The sequence below is a fragment of the Mycotypha africana genome (genome assembly GCF_025528875.1).
Source record: "Mycotypha africana strain NRRL 2978 chromosome Unknown BDF20scaffold_1, whole genome shotgun sequence".
NCBI lineage: Eukaryota > Fungi > Mucoromycota > Mucoromycetes > Mucorales > Mycotyphaceae > Mycotypha > Mycotypha africana.
In genome coordinates, this window is record NW_026515725.1 from 3,004,671 (window position 1) to 3,027,772 (window position 23,102).

The following is a 23,102-nucleotide window of genomic DNA, read 5'->3' on the forward strand; positions in this document are numbered from 1 at the left end:
ACGCCTTGTAATTACTTCCCAAATGATGTTGAAAGACCTCTGCCTTTGATAATACATGTTGAGGACACAGAGGAGAACGCACCGATTTATGTCCTGGTTGCTTGCATTTGGTACAACACGCATTGTCTTCATCTGGGTCTTCATTATTCTCTTTCCTTGCTTTCTTCTTTTCCTTCTTGATTTCAAAATTCTGTTTGCGCTTTCTGCCTTTCGAACCAACTATAGGTACAATGAAGTCGCTTACTAATGATGAATTTACCAACTTTTAAAGCCACATGAGGTGCTTACCTTGATCTGCAGTTTCCGGCTCATATAATTCACATTTAAAGTATTGTTTGGTGTAGTGACCCCCTTTACCGCAATCAATACACGTTACATCTAACAGTACACGATGATTAATCTATACATATATATATGATTAGGTAGATAGGCTTTCAAAAGGCAAGTTACCATTAACAGCACTTGATTTTTTCTTTTCAAAAATTTGCTTTTTCTTTTCATAAATTATTGTTTTGAACATGGGTCATAGTATGAAAAATAAAACGTGAAATAAAAGTGAAAGAGACAACATTTGACTATAAGAGAGCAATATATTTTATAGTGCTTATCTTTGAAAGTCACCCATGAACGCACACAAAAACATTGACAACAGATAATATAACCATCCCATTCTGCTATGGTATCTGCTATACTATGACCCTCAGCCCTCGATCAATGGTTTGACGTCAATCAATTCTAAGTTGACCTTTTTTGGAACTCTTATCCAAAAAAGGCACCAGCGAATATCTTGTTGGTCTCGGAACACATCGTCATTTAATAAAAAAGTTGTCAAGCTTTTTGTAGTTTGTCCTATTGCAAGATAACATCAATAAAACCATTATTGGCGACTTTCTTACTGATAGAGACTAATTTCTAGGGTTTGATTGTATGTCATCCTTAATGCTGCTTGAATATCAATGAATAATTGAGTATCCCAATATCCAAAATACTATGGACTTTTCTAAAATTAAAATGTATATTGTCCATTAAAAATTGTAAATCGTCTAAAATATAAGGTAAGATACTGTATTCACTTGATACCCCTAACTGCGAAGCAATATAAACAATTCGAAGATACCCAGAACAAGTGTATTCGACGAATCTTTGGTGGATCCAGTAGATCGTCTGCCCGACTTATGCTCCACCTTGCCAATCTGCCCACCATGAAAGAACGCTCCTTCGTCCTACAAGTTAAGTTCCTATTACGTTTTACCTCACTGCCTACTGATACTTTAATCTCGATACTACTCCCATATATAGGCCAGCAACAAAGTAAATCGTTATATTGCAAGCTTGCTCGTTCTCCGATCTGGCAAGACTACACTTCTTCTCCGCTCAATCAACGATCTGAATCAGCTGCTCTGAGACGCTGTATTGCTAACTTCCGTACTAGCCTCCTTCACATCCAACAATCGAACAGCCCTTACTCCAAACTGATCTCTCAATGCCGTTCTCGATTAATGATCGACCCGATCCTTTATGTCCCAATGTCAACTAATGAACGCAGCCGATGTATTCGATGGCGTTTGGGTTGGCTTCCTGGAGGCCACCGAACCTATTGCCTTAAAAATCCCTCGTCATTACTTACAAAGTTCCACGCTATCTCCTGTTTGAACATGCACCACCGCCTACGACTCCCCACATCAGTCTGTGATCCCATATCCTATGTCCTCAACCGTCTTCCTACACATCCTATCAACAACCCATCCCAAATACAACACTGGCATTTTCTATGGCCAGCACTTTGTCACATTTTGTTTGAACTCGACTACTTACACCACTCCCAAGAGCCGCCTACAACTCCTCGGTTAGGGCACCTATTGCTCGACTGGTTGCCCTCTTCTCCTCCCACAATCCTTTAGTACATAATCCTTTTTACCCTTGAGCCCTAAGGGGTTTTTAGTTTCTTTTAAGCCTTTGGAGCTGCCCCGGGCAATTTAGATAAGCTTAATATCTCGTGTCCATTGGGCTTTAAAAAATTAATATTATGTAATAAAATCTCTGTTTAAACGTATTCAAAATCATCAGAAACCGGGGTAATCTTTTTAAGGAAGACTTCTGTCTGTCATATTTAAATGTTACTCAGCAGTATCAAAGCAACCAAAAGCTCTATATGGTTCAGACGGCAGTTACCAAGGTCAGTTGCTTGCAGATGCTTCCACCGATCAGCTTTGCAATTCAAAAAAGCAGCAGAAGCTGAAGTACAAGAGGACAACTTCGCTCTCAACAGATTCACACATAGTGTCAAATTTCTGAAATCCTCTTTACTAAATGCTCCACCTCTTCGTAAGCTCACACAACCGAACGTTGAAACACTACCCTTTACTGGTCAGGCAGATAATTGGGAAGATGCTATTAAAGAAGCCCATAGTCTTGTCAGCTCGGCCGACCAAGAGAGAATATTTGATCCTGTCAAATTGATCGGCAAAGACCTAAGAGAATTAAAAAGAAATATTACGAGCCTGTTAGGTTCAGGCCATCCATTTATCGATACAATGCGAAAACATTATCTGCAAAATGATACCCATCGATTGAGGCCGTTGTTGGTACTTTTGATGGCAAAAGCTACTTGCAACGCAACAAAGAAACCAGAAAAGCAAATGCTACAAGAAACAGGCGAAGACGAGCAAAACATAGATTTCACCAGTCTTGAAAACCCTATACTACCTTCACAAAGAAAATTAGCAGAAATATCAGAACTGATATATACATCTTCTCTACTTCATTATGATGTTAGAGAGACAGGGGGACAAATGGTTACTGCAGGATTCGGCAATAAAATGGCTATTTTGGCAGGCGACTTCTTACTGGCGAGAGCGTCAGTGAATTTAGCACAACTGAAAAAAGCAGAGTGTATAGAATTGATGGCTACTTGTCTTGCGAATCTGGCCGAAGGAGAATTTATCCAATATAAGGATATCTATGAAAGGAATTTAGATGCTAAGAAAGCGCTCGATTACTATACGGAAAAGATCTATATGAAAACTAGTAGTTTGATTGCTCAAAGTTGTAAAGCCTCATCTGTATTGGCTGGATGTTCCGATGAAATAACAAACGTTGCTTATGAGTATGGCAAGAATTTTGGAATAGCTTTACAGGTAACCAAATAGCAACACTTATCACATTATGTAATAATAGCTAAATTCTGTTTCTTTTAAGCTAATCGATGACATTCGTACATTCTCAACAACCGCAAGATTGGATAAGTACCAACATTCGAACTGGTTGACTGCACCAGTTTTAATTGCTTGGGATGAATACCCAGAGCTGAAAATTTTACTCGAGCGAGAATGCAAACATGAAGGAGATGAGGAGAAGGTAAGGATAGTACTTCTACGGTTGAAGTTCTTACTTTTCTAACTCCATATAAATAGGCTCGATTATTAGTGTACCAAAGTTCTGGTTTGAAGAAAACTCTAGAGTTTGCAAAAATGCATATAACAAAAGCAATATCAGCTATAGAAAAGTTACCAAGCTCAGATGCTCAAATAGCACTCGTCCAACTAGCTAACAATTTACCCACAAAGAAGGGATAGACTACTTAATTTGATAGACTCTGATTTATCCTTGTAAATAGATCCCGTTTTTACTTAAACCAATGTATAATATATTCCAGAAGCCAGAGACACATTCAGAGAACAGAAATACAAAGACTGAAGGAATGTTTCTGTTTCGGATGCTTTCGCAGTGCTTATTGAAATAGTTGAGTTTCCTTATCTGTCAAATGTCAGATTTTTGCTCTCCACTTTTCTAATATTTTTGGCTAAAATCTCAGGGTTGACATTCTTCACTACGATGCTTGATAAAGCTTTGTCAGAAATTGTATTCGACATAGCTTTAGAAGGGGAGAAGGGTAATTACCGTTATGACTGTAAACACCCTAATTCAATGCCTAATCGGAACAGAGAAATATCCATAGGATGTTCATTTGATCGTTTTTTCGAGCTTATACGAAAAGCCATTGGAAGCTCACTTACAAATGAAAAACTATTGAAACCATTACAATTTGATGTTGGATATAAAGCTTTTCTTTGGACAAAAGTAAAAGACAATCCTCATCTCATATTCATGAAGGTAGAAGAAACTAGGCTTCAAGCTATAATAGTCGAACACGATCAAATAGATTCGACAGATCTAACTCTCTCTTATAGAACGATACTGTAATTGAAGCTCCTAAATTCTCATTTGAGGAATTATCAACCGATATAACAGTTAAAGCAGCAGAAAAGATACAGGACGACATTCTGTACGGCCATTTGAAGGTAGTCTTATGAAATTCATGCAGACTGTAAAAGTGAAATGGGGATCAAATTTTCAGCTAAATTTATCTTTTGCTACAGTCAGAGAAAAAGAATTTGACAGAGATCTATCGAAATATCTTGAGTATCGTAGCCAAAAGCAAAAAAACAGGAGTGACTCAGCTTGAGCTAGCAGAGCTATTACAAATCAACCATAAAACAACTTTTCGTTATTTAAAAAGGCTATGCCAGCTTGGTTTGATGTAAAAGCATATATGTTTCCTCATTCAATTGCCAATAGACTATTTAGGCCAACGCTAATGTATATGTCATATTCTAGAATCAAAGAGAAAGTTTACAGAGCGAAAAGAGCAACAAATATACTGTATCACTGGCAATTTGTCGCTTCAGTCGCTGAAACAAATAGCGTCCGCGTTGATACAGAATCCTTATACCGCATCGAGAAGCTAAAGAAGGATATACTTGATCAACTTAAAAAAGCTGACGACAACATGATGTCCTTACGAAATTTAGTTCATTCGTTGGGAATAACTGGTGGACAGCCAGGAAAATGGGTCCGAGCGACGATTTGTAAGATGCATGATCAAGGACAACTCGTGAAATTTATAGCTTATGATGGTATATCTAGAGTGGCTTCTGTTCGATTACCGAGAAAATCGGAGTATGAGACTATTAAGAGGACAAGTGAGTTATGTGCCGACGATAAGACATCCGTAAGGCCTTGCCAGCGTAATAGGTATGCAATTCTTCGAGACCTACCCTTCGAGTATGTGGTATATCAAGATATCGTCCGTTCAAGAGGAGACGGCTTCTCAAAAGTGGTAATATAATAGTATCAATAGATGATTAGATTTGTAACTTATTGACTTCATAATTTGATAGGATTTCACAAAAACCTATCCATATATAGATAGTAATTTGTTCAAATTTTTCTGCGATAACACCTTCATTATCTCGGGTGACCTTGCCAATCAGAAATATCCATTATATCGCACTGAAGAGATCGGCGGAAAAGTCAAACAGTATAGATATTACTCAGAAGAGGGTTGGAAGGAATCAGCGTTTTATAGTCATAGTATATCCAGTGAACCGCATGTTGAAGATCGCTCTTTTAGTGCTAACCCTGAACTTGATGTGAGCAGCGACATTGACTCGGTAGGATTTGAGACAAAGGAATATGTAAATCATTCAAACTCTCCGATGAAACGATCTAGATCGTACTCAGAAACAATTAAAACAAACGACAATGGAAATAGCTCGACTAAGAAATACAAAGTAATCGACACACGAGCTGCTTCTATAGAAATCGACGATGCAGCGAGTAATAGTTCGTTTAAAAGCCCTTCTGAAAAGGTTTCAGAAGTTACAGTACCAATATCAACTGAACAAATACATTGCAATTCGTCAAATAATAATAAACGAAAACGTGAAGATAACGATATTCAGTCGCAGCAATCTCAAAGCAAAGCTGGTCGTCGTATTAAAACAACTGTTCAAAATAATACTAAAGCACGTCGATATGCTATTATACTAGAAATGCTAGAAGAACAAAATATTCTTGAGCTGAACCATGAATTATACAATAAATTCGTAGAACTGGAGGCAGCAGCAGCAAATGGTCAAGGGATCGCTCGCAAGACTTTCTTTGCTTTAGTCAAACAACTGCAAGAGCAAAACAAGTTGAAATATTATGTTACTGTTATCGAGACTTCCTTTGGAGTCACAGAGAAAAAAACTTTTTTACTGCATCCAACTCTATCAGAAAATGACGCACAGGTACAGCAGTATATCGATAAGTTGAAGTGTATTACATCAAGTGGCCCTAAACGTCGTGAATTGGAAACGGTTAACGTTACGGAGGTACCGACGAAGAGAGAAGCAAAAGGTTTAAAACTGAGATCGCCTCCAAGTACTGAGTACGGGGCTACTAATGGCCTTACAGATTCTTTCAATGGGACCGTCATTTCCGGTAACAATGCTATTGCGTTGGACTCTTCTCTCAGAAAGAAAGCTTGGTTATTCAGGGCGACAGAATATGGCTATTCAACTTCAAAATGGCATCGTGCACGTATATTACACCAGACTATGCTCAGTTATTGTATCAGTGAACAATCGGTTGATAGAGTGATTGCAATGAGTGATATGCTGAATCAGATGCCTTTGAAAACATTTATACAGCTTTATGGTGTGTTACCGTTTGAAAATCAGACTTTTTTGGCATTTTTGAACACAAGAGTCAACCTTGACGTCGCTCTGAAAGACTTGCCCCACAATATCAAAACGATAATGAGCGATGCAGTAAGAAAGTTCCGATATACTCTTACTCGTTCATTAAGTCTGCTTAAGGCACTTGAATTGATTGATCCTGTTCATGATCAGGAATTGCAAGGGCCCAACGTCCCCTTAAGAATTGCTTTACATAGAATTGGGAATATACGGGATTATACAAAGAAAGAGAGGCCTTTAATCGTAAAATTACCACTTGAAAGCTCGGAAGATGTTTCCGCATATTGGAATCAATTACAAACGCATTGTACAGAGACCATAAAAGATGTTGACTATATCGCTGACAAAAATGACCCTTTAGCAGGAATCACTCTAAGAAGGGGTTGGAGCTCAAATACATCAATAACAGACGAACAAAAGGCTACGTTAGACTCTTTTGTCGATTTCGAAGCAAAAACTGTGCCCGATGTGGATAATAGAGTCTTACGTTCTCATATAATGAAATTGACAAATTTGTCAGCGAAGCGTGTCAGAATTTATTATAATGCCGTTTTAATCTCTTTCAAAAAATTTGAAATGAAGAAGATACGGACTGATAGATTGAAAAAGCCGCCAAGGAAATCGTCTTCGGCTATTGTCAATGATCTTATACGCGCTTCCATTCAAAAGCAAAAAGTTGCGCTTCCACATTATGATAACCAAGAAATGGAAATGTTTCAACAGCCAACTTTCATAGGAAGTAGAAAGGTTAAAAAACTTAGAGTCGTTGTTGAGCCTCATCAAAGCCTCAATGGGAATAGCAGAAGTAAGTATTTATTATAATATATGTAAAATAAGCATGAGAATTAAAGCTGGTAGTTAAAGCATACTAATTAATTCTAACATGGTCAAAAGTTACAGGCATCCGTCGTACTAAGGATCCATTCACATCACTTGAAAAAGATATTCTTATTCATTCTTATTGTATTATGAAAACCAGAGCGAAAATGTCTCTTTTTTATTGGAGCCCAATCTCCCAAGTGTTACCAAATCATACTCCTGAAAGATGCCGTCATAAGCTTAATGCAATGCTTAACAAACGTCCGCAATTGACAACTGATATTGAAGAATTGAAAACAAAGTGGCTCAAATATTATCAAGAAGGGCTCGAGAAAAAGGAGATCACAGATGAGAATTCATGGGATACGGTCAATTATGATCTGACCACATATCTCGAGTATTTTCTTCGTAAATTGAAAGAGGAGGACAGGTAATCAGTTCTTGGGCTTATTTAAAGTATCATTAAGCAGTAAACTAAAAGAAATAAATCAGCCGCAAAGTAGCCATCACTGTACTGCTACCATCACAGGCTAAGAAGTTGAGAGAACGTTACCGTATCGAACGAAGCGACAGTCAAAATGAACAGACAAAACGGTTATTAATATCCCATTCTGTCAATCCCTTTGGTGAACAGGACTATGATACTAAAGCAAATCTGTCAACGTATAATAAGACTGAGGTTTCGAAGCAGCTCATTGCTACGCTAATTAAAGTAAATATATCACCAATCCTTATATTTATAAAAGGAATTATACTAATCTTAGCTATTCAGATGAATCTTATGACTCCTGACGATCGTTATGCTCCAAAAGATGCTTACAAGATGCTTTCAGTTTACCCTGAAGACCTTATACAACAATCACTACATGAGCTCAAATCCAAAGAATTAATCATCAGCGACAAGAGTAGATACGGACGTATACCTGGAAGACGTATAAATGTTTCGGAAAGGTACTTTGTTCTCTCTTTTCTATTGCTTGCTTATACTTACAATACTGAAGGATCAAATATCAGATTCATGAACTTAGCTACAAGCATTTTTCCTGAAAGAATGACTGAAAAAGCTCGCAATTTCTACAGTGCAATTGTTTCAGAAAGAAGTTGTAACTTAACGACCGCATTGCTGAATAGTGGCTTTATGGCTGCTTTATTGGATCTCTTTTCGCAAGGGAAGGTAAGATTTATCTCGCTTGAAGCAAATCTTGGAAACGATCAAGGATTATTTTGCTTATTTGCATTGCTTTACTGGTTCATGGTTAGTTAAATATTGACCTGTTGAATAAGGAACAATTCTTGCAATCAAAAAAGGTTTTGTGTTATCCTAAGCCGACAGCTAGTAAGTCAAATTCTAATAATCCTTTGAGTATAAGCTGCTTGTTCTTGCTTCTCCCTAACTCGTTTCTTCATTCAGTCCCGTTAAGAGATGCATTTGTCTTTAGAAATTTTGATTTACAGGTTACAATAGGGGAAGATATAGTAGACAACATATATTCAAGAAGTTATACTTCTATCTCACAAGTGTCTAAAACGACACTTACATTGCAAGATATTGATAAGTGTACCATCACTACTGTCACTAATTTGGATCCATGGGCTCAACCTGTTTACAATGTTATTCATCACTTTGGTGCAAGAGGAGCTTCAACGTTTGAAATTCAAAGTGAACTGAATACGAACACTGATGATATTCTCAGAGCGTTAGACTTCCTTCTTCAATCAAAGCCACCTGCTATCCATATTGTTGGTTTCAGCTCTCTACGATATGTAGCAACGGTATTTGCCCCAAAGTGGCTGATGCATGATTCAACAAATAAACGCTGGATTTATCCGTTAATGTGGCATGATACGAATGGACATTTATTGGAATCTGCATTAGAAGGTACGGCTGAGGTTATCATGAGCCATATATTGGCCAAACCAGGCATCACATTTGTAAGTTTATCTTTAATTTGCTCTTCAAAAGTTCGATCTTCACTAACTAATTCAACTGAAATTTTCAGGGAAATTTGCGCGCTAAACTTCACGATATTTTGAGTGATTATGAGTTGTATCACATATTAAAATACCTTGGAGAAAGCCATCGCATTGTATCTAAAACAATTAGACGTGCTTCTCGGCCTCACCGAAGTTCAATTTTCGATAAACGACGAATTACAGCAGTTTTGTCAAGTAAAGGAATCAATAACAATGAGATTACACATTATTGGCTCGCACCAGACTATTACCTTAATAAATTGTAATTGAAGCATCACCAACTATACTTGATTGTTATGTGAAGCTTTCACAAAGTCTGAGATTCAGCTTTTTGGTTATTTTTAAATATGGAGCAACATAGTTTTGTATACTACCATGCTACAGACATTTAGAGCATTTGTATTCGAGCAATATCATACGACTTGAGTTCTATAATAAGCAGAAAATGTAGACTTACCAATATTCGAGAATTATCAGTGGACAGTTGGCAAAAGCTGGATCAAGCATCCATTATTGTCTGAATCTTAAAAAGTCAAAAATCTGATAACGGGTTGGCAATCATCAGGTTCATTTTTGATGGTACAGAAAGAAGTCTTTTTCAGAACACTTGCCCTTTACTATATTTATAAAGATATATGGATACAGCTCGACTGCCTCCAGCACTCTGACATATCAATCAATAAGTAAAAAAAAATTGTTCTTCGAAGCTCATGTCTTCTGTAATTTCGTCTTTACTTGAAGTTCTTTCATCAGTACTTGGCACATTCTCATCGTTCGCAGGATGTTGTATACCCAATGCAAACTTGAGTATCAACGGAAGAGCCTATCGTGTAGTTAAGTTATTAGGAGAAGGGTAACTTATAGAAATGAGAGCACTGGTTATCTGACCAAATTCGATGATACTTAAATATTGCATAGTGGGTTTTCTTTTGTATACTTAGTTCAAGATGGTTCGGGCAACTTTTATGCTCTGAAAAAAATTCGCTGTACATTGGGTACAGAGGATGCAGAATTGGCTCAACGAGAGATAGACATTTACCAGCTTTTCAATCACAAGAACATTATACGTCTAATAGTAAGTGAGAATAGAGAATTTCTTTTAGCGCTATTTCCAGAGTAGTAATGAAGTAAGTATTACTAGGACTCGTGTACGATATCTGAACCCGACGGCAATAAAACCGTATATATATTGCTACCATACTATTCTGTATGTAGTTCACTTTTTGTATAAAAAAGATAAAGGGTGGTATATTGATTATCCGCTTTTATAATAGAAAGGGAATTTACAAGACGCTATCAATAGAAATAATCTAAATCAAAATCACTTCCCAGAACAGTATCTACTGAAAATCTTTCGCGACGTTTGTGTAGCCGTTCGCGAATTCCATACGTACACAGCAAATGGAGGAACAAAAGTGCTATACGATGCTCAGCAAGCGATAACTCCAGATGAAGATCATAGACCAGAAGAAGCTTTACTTAGCAATGTTCATGATCAACCCACAGGCGACCAGCTTCGGGTAGGAGAAAACGGAGAATTTGTGCCTTGGGTACATAAAGATATTAAACCAGGGTAGAACTCAATACACACCATATTCGTTTAAAAGTCTAGAGCCTAAATAGTTTTGAATTATTAGGAATGTTTTGCTTTCAGATGATGGCGAAACACCGATTCTAATGGATTTTGGTTCAGCTTGTCCAGCTCGTGTACAAATCAACAATAGGCAAGAAGCACTACATCAGCAGGATCTAGCAGCAGAACATTGTACAATGCCTTTCCGTGCACCTGAACTATTTGATGTTAAAGTTGGCACTACCTTGACTGAGAAAGTTGATATTTGGTCGTTAGGTTGCACACTTTTTGCTATGGCTTATGGTCAATCACCGTTTGAGATGAATGATCAAGGTGGATCAGTTGCTTTGGCTGTGCTTAACAATCAGTTCAAAATTCCAGATGAAAGCCTTTATTCTGAGGATGTAAAAGAGCTCATTAGATGGTTACTAACAACAGATCCCGCTCTTCGACCAGACATACATCAAGTCATTGATAGATTAAACGATATCTTAAGTAAAGTCGCAGATACTTGACCAACAATATTAATCTGAAATTCGGTTTCAAATAAATCTTAAAACATATACAGAACGGCAGCCTTCCTTCTTTGTTAAACGAATACAAAAGTGTTAGGTGCCTCTTAATATGTCTGCGATGTGTCCACGGTAATTCGAGGGAGCATTACTTTGATCAGCTCTGTTGATAAAGGAAGTGCACTTAATTGGAATAGTTTGAGCACTTATTTTGGTATATTTTAGGTTGTCGAACCGATGAAGATTTTATTTTCGTGCTACTTCAAGAAATAGAAGATTATCGCTATCGAGAGTGTCAGAAATAGGGTACACATCTTTAGAACGGCAGATTTTTCAGCAGCACTATCATTCAAGACGTCCTTTTCGCTTTTTGGAAATCTTCCTGTTGAAATCTGGTTTCCGAAAGTGCTAGGCACTTTGGAATCAGGTATTTCTGTACAATGAAAGAGATATTACTATCATTTTGCTAATTTAATAACGATAAGAATTTTTGGAGACTTACTCATTCTTGAACCCACAATCCTCAAATTTCCAGCATAACAGTGAAAGGGTGGGCTTCCCAAAGTCATATAGTCTATTAAGGTAAAATAAAAGGTGTTATAGCGAAGCCTATTCCTATTCAAAATAATACGGTAGTTGCTTACAAGCATTAGACGGAATCAAGTTATGTGGAAGGTCCACTTCAATTTCTCCTTGTTTAGTCGGCACGTTTCGAGCGATCACTACAGGGCGTACGTCTCCATCCATTTGTATTAAATATATTGAATCAAAGCTGTCTGCATGAGAATTGACCCTAACGAAGAGTTCATCTCTATAAGCATTACTGCCAATCACTGAATTGGGCTAAAAAGTATACCATGAAATTTTCATTTTTTCTCCAGCAGACACAATCGTGTTGGCGATGGGATTTAGAACTATTTATGTTGGCATTAGCCCTGTCAGATAGTTATTAGCTACGGTGTTTTAAATGGATTTGATTACCTATACAGTCTTCAGCATAGTTCCCTTGTGCAAGAACGAAGGCTGGCAGTAGTGTATAAAGGAAAACAGCAATTAAGCCATCAATTTTGTGCATAGCGTAAGGATATTTATTGTAAAAACAGAAAAAGAATGAAGATGTCACTAACTAATAAATTGTTCAAAAGAACGAAAAGACTGGCCCAAGTTGTATTCATAATTTTTTAGAAGGCCAGGATACAAACAATATGACATCTATCAAAGGAAGGAAGCAATAATAAAAATATCCGATGTTCCTGTGGATTCAGCATTTTTCAGGAACAAAAATCCGATGCCTAATAAGGTTCCTCAACTAATGCAAAGCCACTGCTGTACATTTTATCATCTGATCATAAAACACCGTCTTTTCATTCAACGAGAAACATGGCGCAATTTTCTTCAGCAATAATACGATCATCAAATGGTTCTTACGACCGACTCTATGAGGCTTGATTGTTTACAACAGAAATCCTATTTCCTATTGTATTTAAATGCTCAGATGTGTTGCCGTACCGTCAACAAGTTTAAAAGGAAGTTTTGCTCATAGGTGTAACAGCTAATATTATGCAGAATAGGTTGTATTTTGTGTACTGTACATTTTCACGGCCTATTTTTTGTGGAACAGCTAATACGAGTTTTTGGAGATTTGGCCGTGTTAATTCGTTATCTTAAATCATATCTCACTAACGAAAGAATCTCTTCTATTTTATGACATCCATTTCTGACCGATCACAATCAAATGTTGCACTATCTATCGACTTATTGCGCTTTTCTTCTACATAAGCGGAGCATAATATCACATACACGCTTTATTAAAGAGAAACTCGTGTACACTCTTCTCTGTACTTCTGCTACTGCCTTTCAGCTGAAGCAATCAGACAAACAAATGAGGTCAACTCTGGATTTCATGATAGAAGCTGAAAAAAGGAGAAACCTAGAGAATTGTCAATTTTGCAGATCTTATCTGCCACTTGTGAATCTTCACAATATTCTTAAAACATCCCCGATCTTTTCTGACCAAACCGTTAAAAAACTACCCTAAACGCGTCTGGCTTTTAACCGAAAAATTGTTATTTTGGGCAATCTATTTTTTTTTTTCTGGATTTCCTCATACTTCACAAGACCTGTCAAACTTTCTTCTCTATTTTTTTTTTTTTAGGGGCCAACATTGATAAAGATGACTGAGACCGAGAATCGACTCAATACTATTCCTGAGGATCAAAAGGGCAGTTTTGCCTCCTTTCTGAAGACCTTATCATCCTTTACTGGTGATTTATCTAAATTAACATGCCCCTCCTTTCTTTTAGATTCGAAATCATTACTTGAATTATCGTAGGTTGGATGATTATATGCCTTTAAATGCAGTGGAACATCAATTAACCTTTTTTTTTTATTTATTTATACTGTATTATAGCTCTTACTGGGCAGATCATCCTGAGATTGTAAGCTTCGATGGTTTTCCAAACCTCTTCGTTCATTTACGACCGAACTAATATCCGAGACTGCTTTGCATTGTGAATAGATGGTTGATGCTCCTAAGGGTTCCACTGAAGAAGATCGTTTCTATGGGGCTATTAAATGGTTTATTTCAGCACTAAATGGCGGCTTCTCTACGCGTGTGCCGAACGGTGGATGGGAAAAGAAACCTTTTAATCCTATTTTGGGTGAGCAATACTTCTGTACCTGGCAAAATGGCACGAGAGCCACCTGTGAACAAGTTTGTCATCATCCACCAATTTCCGCTTTCAAAGTCGAGAATGAGGAAGCGGGTGTATCTTTTACAGTAAATGATGCCCAAAGAACTCGCTTCTCCGGTACACAATTGTTGGTAGACCAAATTGGTTATTGTTTGATGGAAATGAAAGGACATAATGAGAGATACCTATTTTCACTTCCATCAATTTCAGTCAATGGTCTTTGGTACGCAGGTAAAATACACTATTAGCTGATGTTAAATTTGATTGTTAACAATAAGGATCAACTGCTAAAAAAAAAAAAAAAAAAAAAAAATAACAGCACCCTACACGGAGCTTTTTGGTACATCTTATGTTCAATCTTCTACTGGTTTCTTCGCTACCATTGAATACTCTACCAAGGGCTGGATCCATGGAGACTATCATTATTTCAAGGCGACCATAAATCACAGGACCCTTTTGAAGGATGGCCCTACTATTATTAAAGGACAATGGACCAAAAAATCAACTATTACTAAGCACAAGCAGAAATCAGAAACTTTCCTCGATCTAAGTAAATTACAAAGTCCTCCAGTCACAGTTTCACCTATTTCTGAACAAAGCCCACTCGAATCACAAAAGGTCTGGGAAAAGGTGTCCAAAGCTCTCAAAGCGGGCGATTACCAAACTGCTTCTATCGAAAAGTCCATTGTAGAAAATAACCAAAGAGCGCTTCGCAAAGAAAGGGAAGAGAAGGGTGAGGAATGGAAGCCTGTTTATTTCGAAGAAACAACGTCTGTTGAATTATTTGGTGAGCTTAAGGATTTGATAATTATCAACAGTAATAATAAATTCAACAACACGTTCGATGAGAAAGCATGGAAGGCCAAAGAGGGTAAAAACTAAGTATTCATTCGTAACCTAATCACCCTTTTCCCTTATCACTGCATCCTACCCTTAATCATACCATTCACATACTCCCCTTATTACCTATAATGTGACAATTGAACAGCTTTTAGTATAAGGCAAGCCATATTACTAGTATGATTACTAAATTATTGCCTACCGCAGAGCAACATGTGCAATCGGTTTATTTTCAAGTTTTTATTGACATGACAAATTGGGTGCTTATTATTGTACAGATGATTTCGTGTATATTTATGGCAAATGTTACTTTTTGATGCATTTTATTTAACCCATATTCATGGCTTTCATCATTTCAGCCATATTTGGCATTCCTCCTCCTCCAGGTCCACCACCACGACCAAACATACCTCCCATCTGTTTCGCCATCTTCTGTATACCTTCCATACCACCCATTTGGTGCAGTAGTTGAGGGGGTATCATGTTCATCATTTTTTGTTGCATTTGTCCCATTTGCTGCATTTGCTTAGGATTCATCTTACGAGGATCCTTGGGCATGTTTTGCATAAGACCATCCTTACCGCCCATCGTCTTCACCATATCAGCAAATTTGGTATATTGGTGCAAGATTTCCTGCACTTCATGAACAGTTGTACCCGAGCCACGAGCCACTCGAATAACTCGTTTGATATCATCAAAAGGTTTATGATCTCCATCTAGTTCATCATCTGTCATGCTGTCCATAATGCACATCATACGCCTCATACGCTTTGTGCCTTCTTGCTCGGTACCTGCTAGCATTTCCGTAGGCATCCCAGGAATACTTCCCATGATCTTTGATAATGGCCCCATCTTCGATACTTGTTGAAATTGTTCGTACATATCACGGAGTGAATATTGTCCCTTTTCGATGTTCTTCATTAATTTTTTATTATCGGCCATTTGCATTGTATCCTGAACTTGTTCAATGACATCACGCATATCTTGCACACCAAGTACTTTTCGAATGAAAGATCTTGGCTCAAAGCGTTCCATATCCTGAACATGTTCACCAACACCAATAAAGATAATTGGACTATGGGTAGCTGCCACACTACATAATTGTGACAACGAAAAAAAGTTAGATTTCTGCAAGATCAATGGTTAATTGCGTCAAAAATAAGGAATATATTTTACGCAGAGATAGCACCACCACCCTTGGCGTGGCCATCCATCTTAGTTATAATGATTGAACCAAAATCCGCTGCTTCCTTAAAAGCTTTGGCTTGAGGTTCAGCAGCTTGACCAATGGTACCATCCATGACAAAGATAGTTGTGTCAGGTTTCTACCAAAAAGACAAAAGATTCAGTTAAAGAACATTGCGGCTTCACAGCTTGTATCATATTGAGAGTCATATCACTTACAATAGCACTTGAAATTTGTTTCATTTCTTCAAATAACTCACTTTCTTGCTTATGACGACCAGAAGTATCAACAATGATGATTTCGAAATTTTCAGCCTTGAACTTCTCTACACCCTGTAAAGCAATTGTGACAGGATCTGTTTCTGTATAACTACCGTAGTAAGGGACCTTCGCTTTAGTGGCATTCTGTTTCAGTTGATCGAAAGCACCAGCACGAAAAGTGTCGGCACACACAAGGGCAACTTTCCAGCCTTTACGTTGATAGAAAGAAGCAATTTTTGTACAAGTGGTGGTCTTACCAGCACCTTGTAGACCCACCATCATAAAAACATTAGATCGACGTTTGACAGGTTTGTAGGGTTCTGCTTCTGGATCAACAAGGTGATAAAGCTCGTCCATGACAGCCTGTTCAAGACAATATTAAGTATGATCGTACAAGTCCAAGCTTTTGCAATAATAAACCAAAGTACCTTTTCGATCAATCTTCTTTTGTTTGTCTCGTTTGCTAACTCTTCCAGATTAACATTCTTCTTTATATTTGTTCTCAATTTCTGTACAAGTTTAACATTGACATCAGAAGATAATAAAGCAACACAAATTTCTTTAATTAGCCCATCAAGAACCTAGATTATAAATAGATAAATGCTAAGTTTCGAAATTCAAGTTGAGAGATGTTGAACAGATCGGGTTTTTTTTTCAATTTTACTTTTTCGTCAATGACAGGCGCTTTTGTTAATTCATTGAAAGCTGAATTGATTTTTCGACCTAAATCAGCTAAAACCATGATTTGAAATATTGATGTCGAGAGTTAAAAGGGAAAAAAAAACCAACTGAAATAAGTCGAATAAGTTTGACAATGCTACTGAGGTGCTGCCCATCGAAATTATCCTTTCAAACTCCTCTCTCACTTCAGTTAAATTCGGATCCAGTACCATCTTCTGGACTTTCTGACATTTTTTGATTTAAACCAAGATTCGAACAGAGCAAAATCACATCTTCATGTATATCTTTGAAAGAAGACAACTTTGTGAAAGAGTCTCAAGTTTGTCAAAGCATTTAAGATAGCAAGAAAATGATTGTAAGCCCTAGTAGAATAAAATCGAAAGTCAGATAGAAAAATAGGACAGCTTAAACATATGCTATAGCTATGAATTGATCTGAGGACAGTTTTCTTTGATTGTTTGCCAGTTCTATTGAGCTGATGGGCAAAAATATGAGACTATCAGTCATCAGTAAAGTTTAATGTTAAATGAATGAAGTTGAAAGCTACTACTACTTTCTTCAAAACGCCTTTGAACAAGGCTTGAAATCTACCTTTGAAGTTACTGTATTTCTGACTTTTGTGGGTTTGGTTACAAGCGGCTGCTATTACAGTAATTTATACAAGTAGAGACGTGCTACATGTATAGTACAGTAAAATAACACACATTTAATTTATACTATGGCGCAGAAATTTGGCTCTCCTTCATGTACTACTACTACTTCTGTAATGTTGTTTAAATAACCCAATGCTTTAAGACGAGATCCATCACAATTCAAAAAAGCACGGAAGCGTTTAGGAATTGAAGAAGTATTAGGTTCCTTTCCATTCATCATCCTACGCTATATTGTGTCTTAACATGTACTGCCGTTTATGTCTTCCAACTACAATTCATGATTCACTATCATTCATTATCCACTGTTTCGCCACATTCCCCAGATCCTATACTCAAACCAAAGTTTGGTATCACCAATGGCTGGCTATACGTCACGTATTGTTTTAGTTCGACTAGCAGCAATTGATCAGAGCCCCACTCCACCCTCACTTCTAGGTCACGAACTACTTGAATAGGTACCCTCGTATCCATCTTCATAACCATAGATCACATTCTTCTTTCCCCTATAAACCCGAAAGAGATTTTAGATAAGCGCTGTCTCTGGCAATTGAGGTCAGTTAATGTATCTTGTGCCCATTAGCTTTGGAGTCTTTCGTTAATCTATTGTATAAAATTATCGAAGAAAGTAGTAACGGGAACCTTTTCATTAGTCCTAATGACAAAAGTATACCCGGCAATAGTAGCAGCTTTGGTATCCCCACTACCAAGTTCCATCAATCCCATAAGCTTATCTGGAAAATAGACATATCTGCAGTAGAGTATAGTGTTGAAAGCAACACATGAAGTATAACTTTGTTTTTTAATTTTTTTTTCTTTATTTTTTTTACATTAATCAGTAGGACTCAATTTATTTACAAAATATACAGTGAAGTGAATAAGCATACTAAAAGAGAAGAATTAAGCTTTAAATATATGGTTTGGCAAAAATTATACTGAATTTGAAGTTTCACATTTCCTTCAGTTCTTAATGAGGCTTGTTACTTTTTTCAAATTCTCCTTGGAGAGTGAAAAAACTTGATTCCATCCTGGTACTTGAGTAGGCCAGGAGAAAGGTAAGACATTTGATAACGTCGAAGATGACATGATAGGTCTAAATTTCATGAATAAATTATATGAAGAGAAACGAGGTTACAATTATTTTATTATTACCTATGTTACGTATTTGAATGAAAGAGTAAATGTTAGGAAATTCAAGATGGTAGCTTACTGAACAGGAAGAGTAGGAGAATCCTTAGCGTTAGGATCAGTGGGAAGTCTAATCCAATATCTTTGCTTGATAAGACCTTCCTTAAGCAACTTCTGCAAGGACTTGCTGCCCTTGCTGTCTGTAAATACACCGTACATTTTTTGGTCTTCTTCATCATCGCTAATGGCTTTGCTAGGGACTTTCGCAGCCTTCAAGAAGTCAACACCAAGACCAGCAGCAGCAATAGGCTTACCGTGGCGGTAAGTGTCGAGAATAAACATTAAAGGTTCATCATAAGGGAATTGTGAAGTAGGCTCTGTTAAATAGTCGAACGCTTCTTGTTTGCCAGAAGGAACATAAACAGCGTCATAAAGAACAGAATGAGTAGTTGTGAAAGTTTGGGTCACATTTAAGCCATTTTGGAATCCCATAGTAGGTCCAACGTAATCAACATAAGCGCCTTCTTTATCCAAATAATCACGCATGCTCTTAGCGTCCGTCCAACTTGTGCCGGGACCAACAACAATAGCAACTCTCTTAGCCTTGATATGGTTAGGACGAGGATAATTTTCAATAGACAAGCCAACAGTCGTTTGATTGTGGTTTTCAACAACAGGATCTGGAGGGGTAACATTAATACCTTCTGCAACACGGCGGGCCAGGTTATTATCGACATGGTTGAGAACGTTGACCATATTAGTACGAACTTGCATATTCATACACTTGCCAATTTCGAAACGAGCACCATCAACCAATTGCTGTTGTTCAGCCTTCGTTAGACTGTTCCAGAACAAGGTAGCTTGAGAGTAATGATCGGCAAATTTGCCGCCCTTGCCTCGTTGCTTCTTACCATCGACTTCTTCAGGATATTCAAGATATCCGCCATCTTCTGGAGCAACAACGTCAGGTGTATTGTCTTGCATGTCATTAGGGAAGTAAGATACTTTGCCCTTGTACACGTTGTGTTGCATGAAACCATCCCGTTGATTGTTATGAACAGGAACCAAAGGTTTGTTAATAGGGAGTTGCATAAAATTAGCAGAGCTCATTCTGTTTAGTTGTGTATCAAGATAACTGAAGAGGCGGCCTTGCAAAAGGGGGTCATTAGTGAAACCAATACCTCTGACGACGTGACCCATATGGAAGGTAACCTGTTCGGTTTCTGAGAAAAAGTTGTCGACGTTCTTGTTTAATACCATCTTACCCAACTTTGTGACTGGAACCAGTGACTCCGGAATAATTTTGGTCGCATCAAGCAGATCAAAATCAAACTTGTCTTCATCCTCAGGTTGAACGATTTGTACACCGAGCTCATATTCGGGAAAATCGCCGCGGTCAATAGCTTCATAGAGATCATTTCTGTGATAGTCGATATCTTTGCCCGCAATTTTTTGCGCTTCATCCTAGATGAAAAATGAAGTTAGAAACATTGTGCATATCAGAAAACTTGCGGTACACATTAATTTCACTCATACCCAAACCAAATTGGCAAGGCCTTGTAGAGGCTTCCAATGAAACTTGACAAAGACGAACTTGCCTTTTTCATCGATAAGACGGAAACTAATTGCAGGGATCGCTTCATTAGGAAATCACAAACTTTGTATAAGCAACACAATACTAAAAAATTGGAACTTACGTATGAACACCGAAACCTTCTACTTGACGGAAGCTTTTCGCAATGCCTCTGCCGGAGAGTGCCCACATAACAGTGTGGATACTTTCGGTGTGTTGTGAAAAGAAGTCATAAGCAGTACAGTGTGCAGTACCAGCTTGAGGAACTTCAGTATCTGGTTCTGGTTTTCCCGCGTGGATTAAGTCAGGAAATTTGATGGCATCTATTTTCAGGTAGATAAGTGGCAACAATTATAAGTTCGTGCATTATTGTAATAATAGCAAAAGAGCATACCCTGGATAAAGAATGGTGCGATGACATTTCCCACTATACAATCAAATAGAGAATTTAGTCGATTGAAACAATTTTTTTTTTACAATCCTTATATTAAACACAAACAATGACACTTACCAAGATCAAAGTTGCCTTCTTCAGTGTAAAACCTTGTTGCAAAACCTCTTACATCACGTACAGTATCAGGCGAGCCTTTCGAGCCAAGAACAGTGGAGAAACGTACGAATGTGGGTGTCTTCTTACCGGGATGTCTGAGAAATTTTGCAGCAGTAATATTAGACCAGTCAGCGTAAGGTTCGAAATAACCATGTGCAGCGACGCCTCTTGCGTGTACCACACGTTCAGGAATTCTTAATTCAAAGGGTTAGCTTTGCGCTCTCTGATCAAACATATTCTGTTGTTAATTAATTTACCTTTCATGGTCTGCAATTGCCCGTGGTCAACAAAATTTCAAGGAATATATGTGTAAGTTTCTCATCCATAATGCAACCGATCCATAGAGGAATAACTTACCAAAATGCATAACTTTTTCACGCATCATAAAATCCTCCATGAGAGTAGGACCGCGTAAGCCAACTGTCAAACTGTCAGTATTATTGATTTTGGCACCAAAATTGGTTGTCTCTTGAGTTCCAGCGTCCACTACAAGAGCATCCTTGATATTTTTGTTTTGTTCTTCTGCATGCGTGAGATAGGGGACTGCACTGAGCAGTAACAATATACTAAACGATAATCTCATTCAAATATATGCAATATGGAGAAAATGTAAGGAGTTTGCTTAAAGTAAAAAAAGAAAATTATGAAAGAGGAAAGCTGATGCCTAGGATTTATATGGTTCAAAAACCCATGGTTTTGCACAATAGAATCAACATTTCGTCATTTTGATATAAAACCTGAAAATACAAACCTGATCCTCCGCGAAGCTCTCGACAAAAGCTACGATAATTCTTTCTTCCCCGATTTCCTGTACAAATTAATGACTGCACCTTCACCAGACCCCTCACTAGGCTACGCCCTATTACAATGGTTGACCCAGCCATCACATACAACAACAGCTGATTAAATCCTTTTTACCCTTGTTCCCAAAGGGGTTTTTAACATTATATAGTCTATACTATAGAAACTTTGGGATCTGCCCCGGGCAATTTTTGGTGCTCATTGGGTTTTAAATATTGTAATAAAAAGATTTCTTTAAACGTAACGTGGTATTTTCTGTCGGGGCCTTAAACGTTATCTCATTGTTCTGTAACAGTTTCTACGCACAATTCACAGACAGGTTGACTCAATATGTATACGGCCTTCGATAAAGACCCTTCCAACGAGCAAAAAGTAATTTGGACTGAGTAAGTCAACCTTACAATCAACAAATTTAATCTATTTACAGGTTTTAGTTTATCAAATGACGGTATTGTGCGAGATCAGGGAACAAATACGATTGAGTAAAGATCTTGTGCTGGAAGATGTCTTGGACTTTGACAATGAGAATCTAGCTGGTTTAAAATATGTGGGTGGTGTTGATTTGAGCTTTCCGCGAGGGGATAGGGAGAAGGCGGTTGCTTGCCTTATAGTTATGTCTATGCCCGACTGCAAGGTACGCTTATATAAGAAAAAAAATAATAATGATAGAGTACGGGTAGAATAGAATATCATACTATATTACGATGCTGGACCATAGATTGTTTATAAGAAATTCTGTCATACCAAATTGCAATTGCCATATATTTCTGGATTCCTGGCTTTTCGTGAGGTCCAGCCACTGTTAGTTCTACTTGAGCAGCTGAAGCATGATGAACCTGAATTATATCCTCAAATCATTCTTGTTGATGGTAAGGTAATCAAAACCTAGAAACCCCTGTATCTGTGCAGTAATGCTCAAAATTGCAAAACAGGTAATGGTCTATTACATCCACGGAGATTTGGAATTGCCTGCCATTTGGGAGTTCTAGCAAATACTCCAACCATTGGTGTCGCAAAGAACTTCTTAGTGATTCCTTCTGAGATCGATGATATGTCCACTTACAAACGAGTTTTTGACAATAAATTACTCGAACGAGGAGATGAATATATTCTCAAGGGAGCTAGTAATAGTCTGATTTACGGCTCTGCAGTGCGTACATCAGATACGGCCAAAAACCCAGTATTTGTAAGTCAGGGTCATCGTGTTTCGTTGAAAACTGCTATTAAAATTGTATTGGCTACCTGTATCAAGTATCGTCTACCGGAACCCATTCGAGCAGCAGATCAAGAAAGTAGAGAATATATACGAAGAAATCCATGTTTTGCTAAAACCTAACT

At 37.7% G+C, this 23,102-nt stretch overlaps 9 protein-coding genes across 9 annotated transcripts; 5 read left to right on the forward strand and 4 right to left on the reverse strand.

Moving 5' to 3' along the window:
• Positions 1–161: 161 nt before the first annotated feature.
• On the reverse strand, positions 162–531 carry BDF20DRAFT_846999 (uncharacterized protein; the record flags this gene model as incomplete). Its single annotated transcript, XM_053079787.1, has 2 exons — positions 451–531; positions 162–378 (listed from the first exon to the last, which is right to left on the reverse strand). Coding segments are annotated over exons 1-2 (174 nt in total), but the record flags the coding sequence as incomplete, so codon positions are not given.
• Positions 532–2,114: 1,583 nt separating this feature from the next.
• Positions 2,115–3,575, forward strand: BDF20DRAFT_909604 (isoprenoid synthase domain-containing protein; the record flags this gene model as incomplete). The annotated part of the gene is made up of 3 exons (XM_053083611.1): positions 2,115–3,137; positions 3,199–3,357; positions 3,414–3,575. 3 exons carry the CDS (start codon positions 2,115–2,117, stop codon positions 3,573–3,575), a joined length of 1,344 nt encoding a protein of 447 aa, XP_052941150.1.
• BDF20DRAFT_69883 (uncharacterized protein) lies at positions 3,493–9,692 on the forward strand. Its single transcript, XM_053076065.1, has 13 exons — positions 3,493–3,892; positions 3,959–4,113; positions 4,191–4,301; positions 4,380–4,540; positions 4,618–5,119; positions 5,181–7,329; positions 7,419–7,773; positions 7,836–8,055; positions 8,116–8,294; positions 8,358–8,517; positions 8,604–8,679; positions 8,755–9,275; positions 9,344–9,692. Exons 1-13 carry the CDS (start codon positions 3,835–3,837, stop codon positions 9,581–9,583), a joined length of 4,887 nt encoding a protein of 1,628 aa, XP_052941151.1. The 5' UTR covers positions 3,493–3,834; the 3' UTR covers positions 9,584–9,692.
• A 335-nt stretch (positions 9,693–10,027) lies between these two features.
• Positions 10,028–11,405, forward strand: BDF20DRAFT_812667 (kinase-like domain-containing protein; the record flags this gene model as incomplete). The annotated part of the gene is made up of 5 exons (XM_053076809.1): positions 10,028–10,170; positions 10,236–10,392; positions 10,459–10,524; positions 10,592–10,890; positions 10,955–11,405. 5 exons carry the CDS (start codon positions 10,028–10,030, stop codon positions 11,403–11,405), a joined length of 1,116 nt encoding a protein of 371 aa, XP_052941152.1.
• Positions 11,406–11,860: 455 nt separating this feature from the next.
• BDF20DRAFT_811026 (uncharacterized protein) lies at positions 11,861–12,320 on the reverse strand (the record flags this gene model as incomplete). The annotated part of the gene is made up of 3 exons (XM_053076647.1): positions 11,861–11,976; positions 12,047–12,195; positions 12,259–12,320. Coding segments are annotated over 3 exons (327 nt in total), but the record flags the coding sequence as incomplete, so codon positions are not given.
• Positions 12,321–13,555: 1,235 nt separating this feature from the next.
• Positions 13,556–15,120, forward strand: BDF20DRAFT_70299 (uncharacterized protein). The gene is made up of 4 exons (XM_053076077.1): positions 13,556–13,730; positions 13,813–13,840; positions 13,921–14,326; positions 14,415–15,120. Exons 1-4 carry the CDS (start codon positions 13,576–13,578, stop codon positions 14,975–14,977), a joined length of 1,152 nt encoding a protein of 383 aa, XP_052941154.1. The 5' UTR covers positions 13,556–13,575; the 3' UTR covers positions 14,978–15,120.
• A 142-nt stretch (positions 15,121–15,262) lies between these two features.
• On the reverse strand, positions 15,263–17,123 carry BDF20DRAFT_904297 (uncharacterized protein; the record flags this gene model as incomplete). Its single annotated transcript, XM_053083008.1, has 5 exons — positions 15,263–16,028; positions 16,112–16,260; positions 16,340–16,744; positions 16,810–16,962; positions 17,046–17,123. 5 exons carry the CDS (start codon positions 17,121–17,123, stop codon positions 15,263–15,265), a joined length of 1,551 nt encoding a protein of 516 aa, XP_052941155.1.
• A 1,421-nt stretch (positions 17,124–18,544) lies between these two features.
• On the reverse strand, positions 18,545–21,649 carry BDF20DRAFT_847046 (catalase-like domain-containing protein). The gene is made up of 7 exons (XM_053079788.1): positions 21,321–21,649; positions 21,221–21,230; positions 20,925–21,157; positions 20,808–20,840; positions 20,538–20,736; positions 20,377–20,461; positions 18,545–20,304 (listed from the first exon to the last, which is right to left on the reverse strand). Exons 1-7 carry the CDS (start codon positions 21,544–21,546, stop codon positions 18,919–18,921), a joined length of 2,172 nt encoding a protein of 723 aa, XP_052941156.1. The 5' UTR covers positions 21,547–21,649; the 3' UTR covers positions 18,545–18,918.
• A 728-nt stretch (positions 21,650–22,377) lies between these two features.
• On the forward strand, positions 22,378–23,100 carry BDF20DRAFT_904299 (endonuclease V; the record flags this gene model as incomplete). Its single annotated transcript, XM_053083009.1, has 3 exons — positions 22,378–22,398; positions 22,483–22,633; positions 22,697–23,100. 3 exons carry the CDS (start codon positions 22,378–22,380, stop codon positions 23,098–23,100), a joined length of 576 nt encoding a protein of 191 aa, XP_052941157.1.
• Positions 23,101–23,102: the final 2 nt, after the last annotated feature.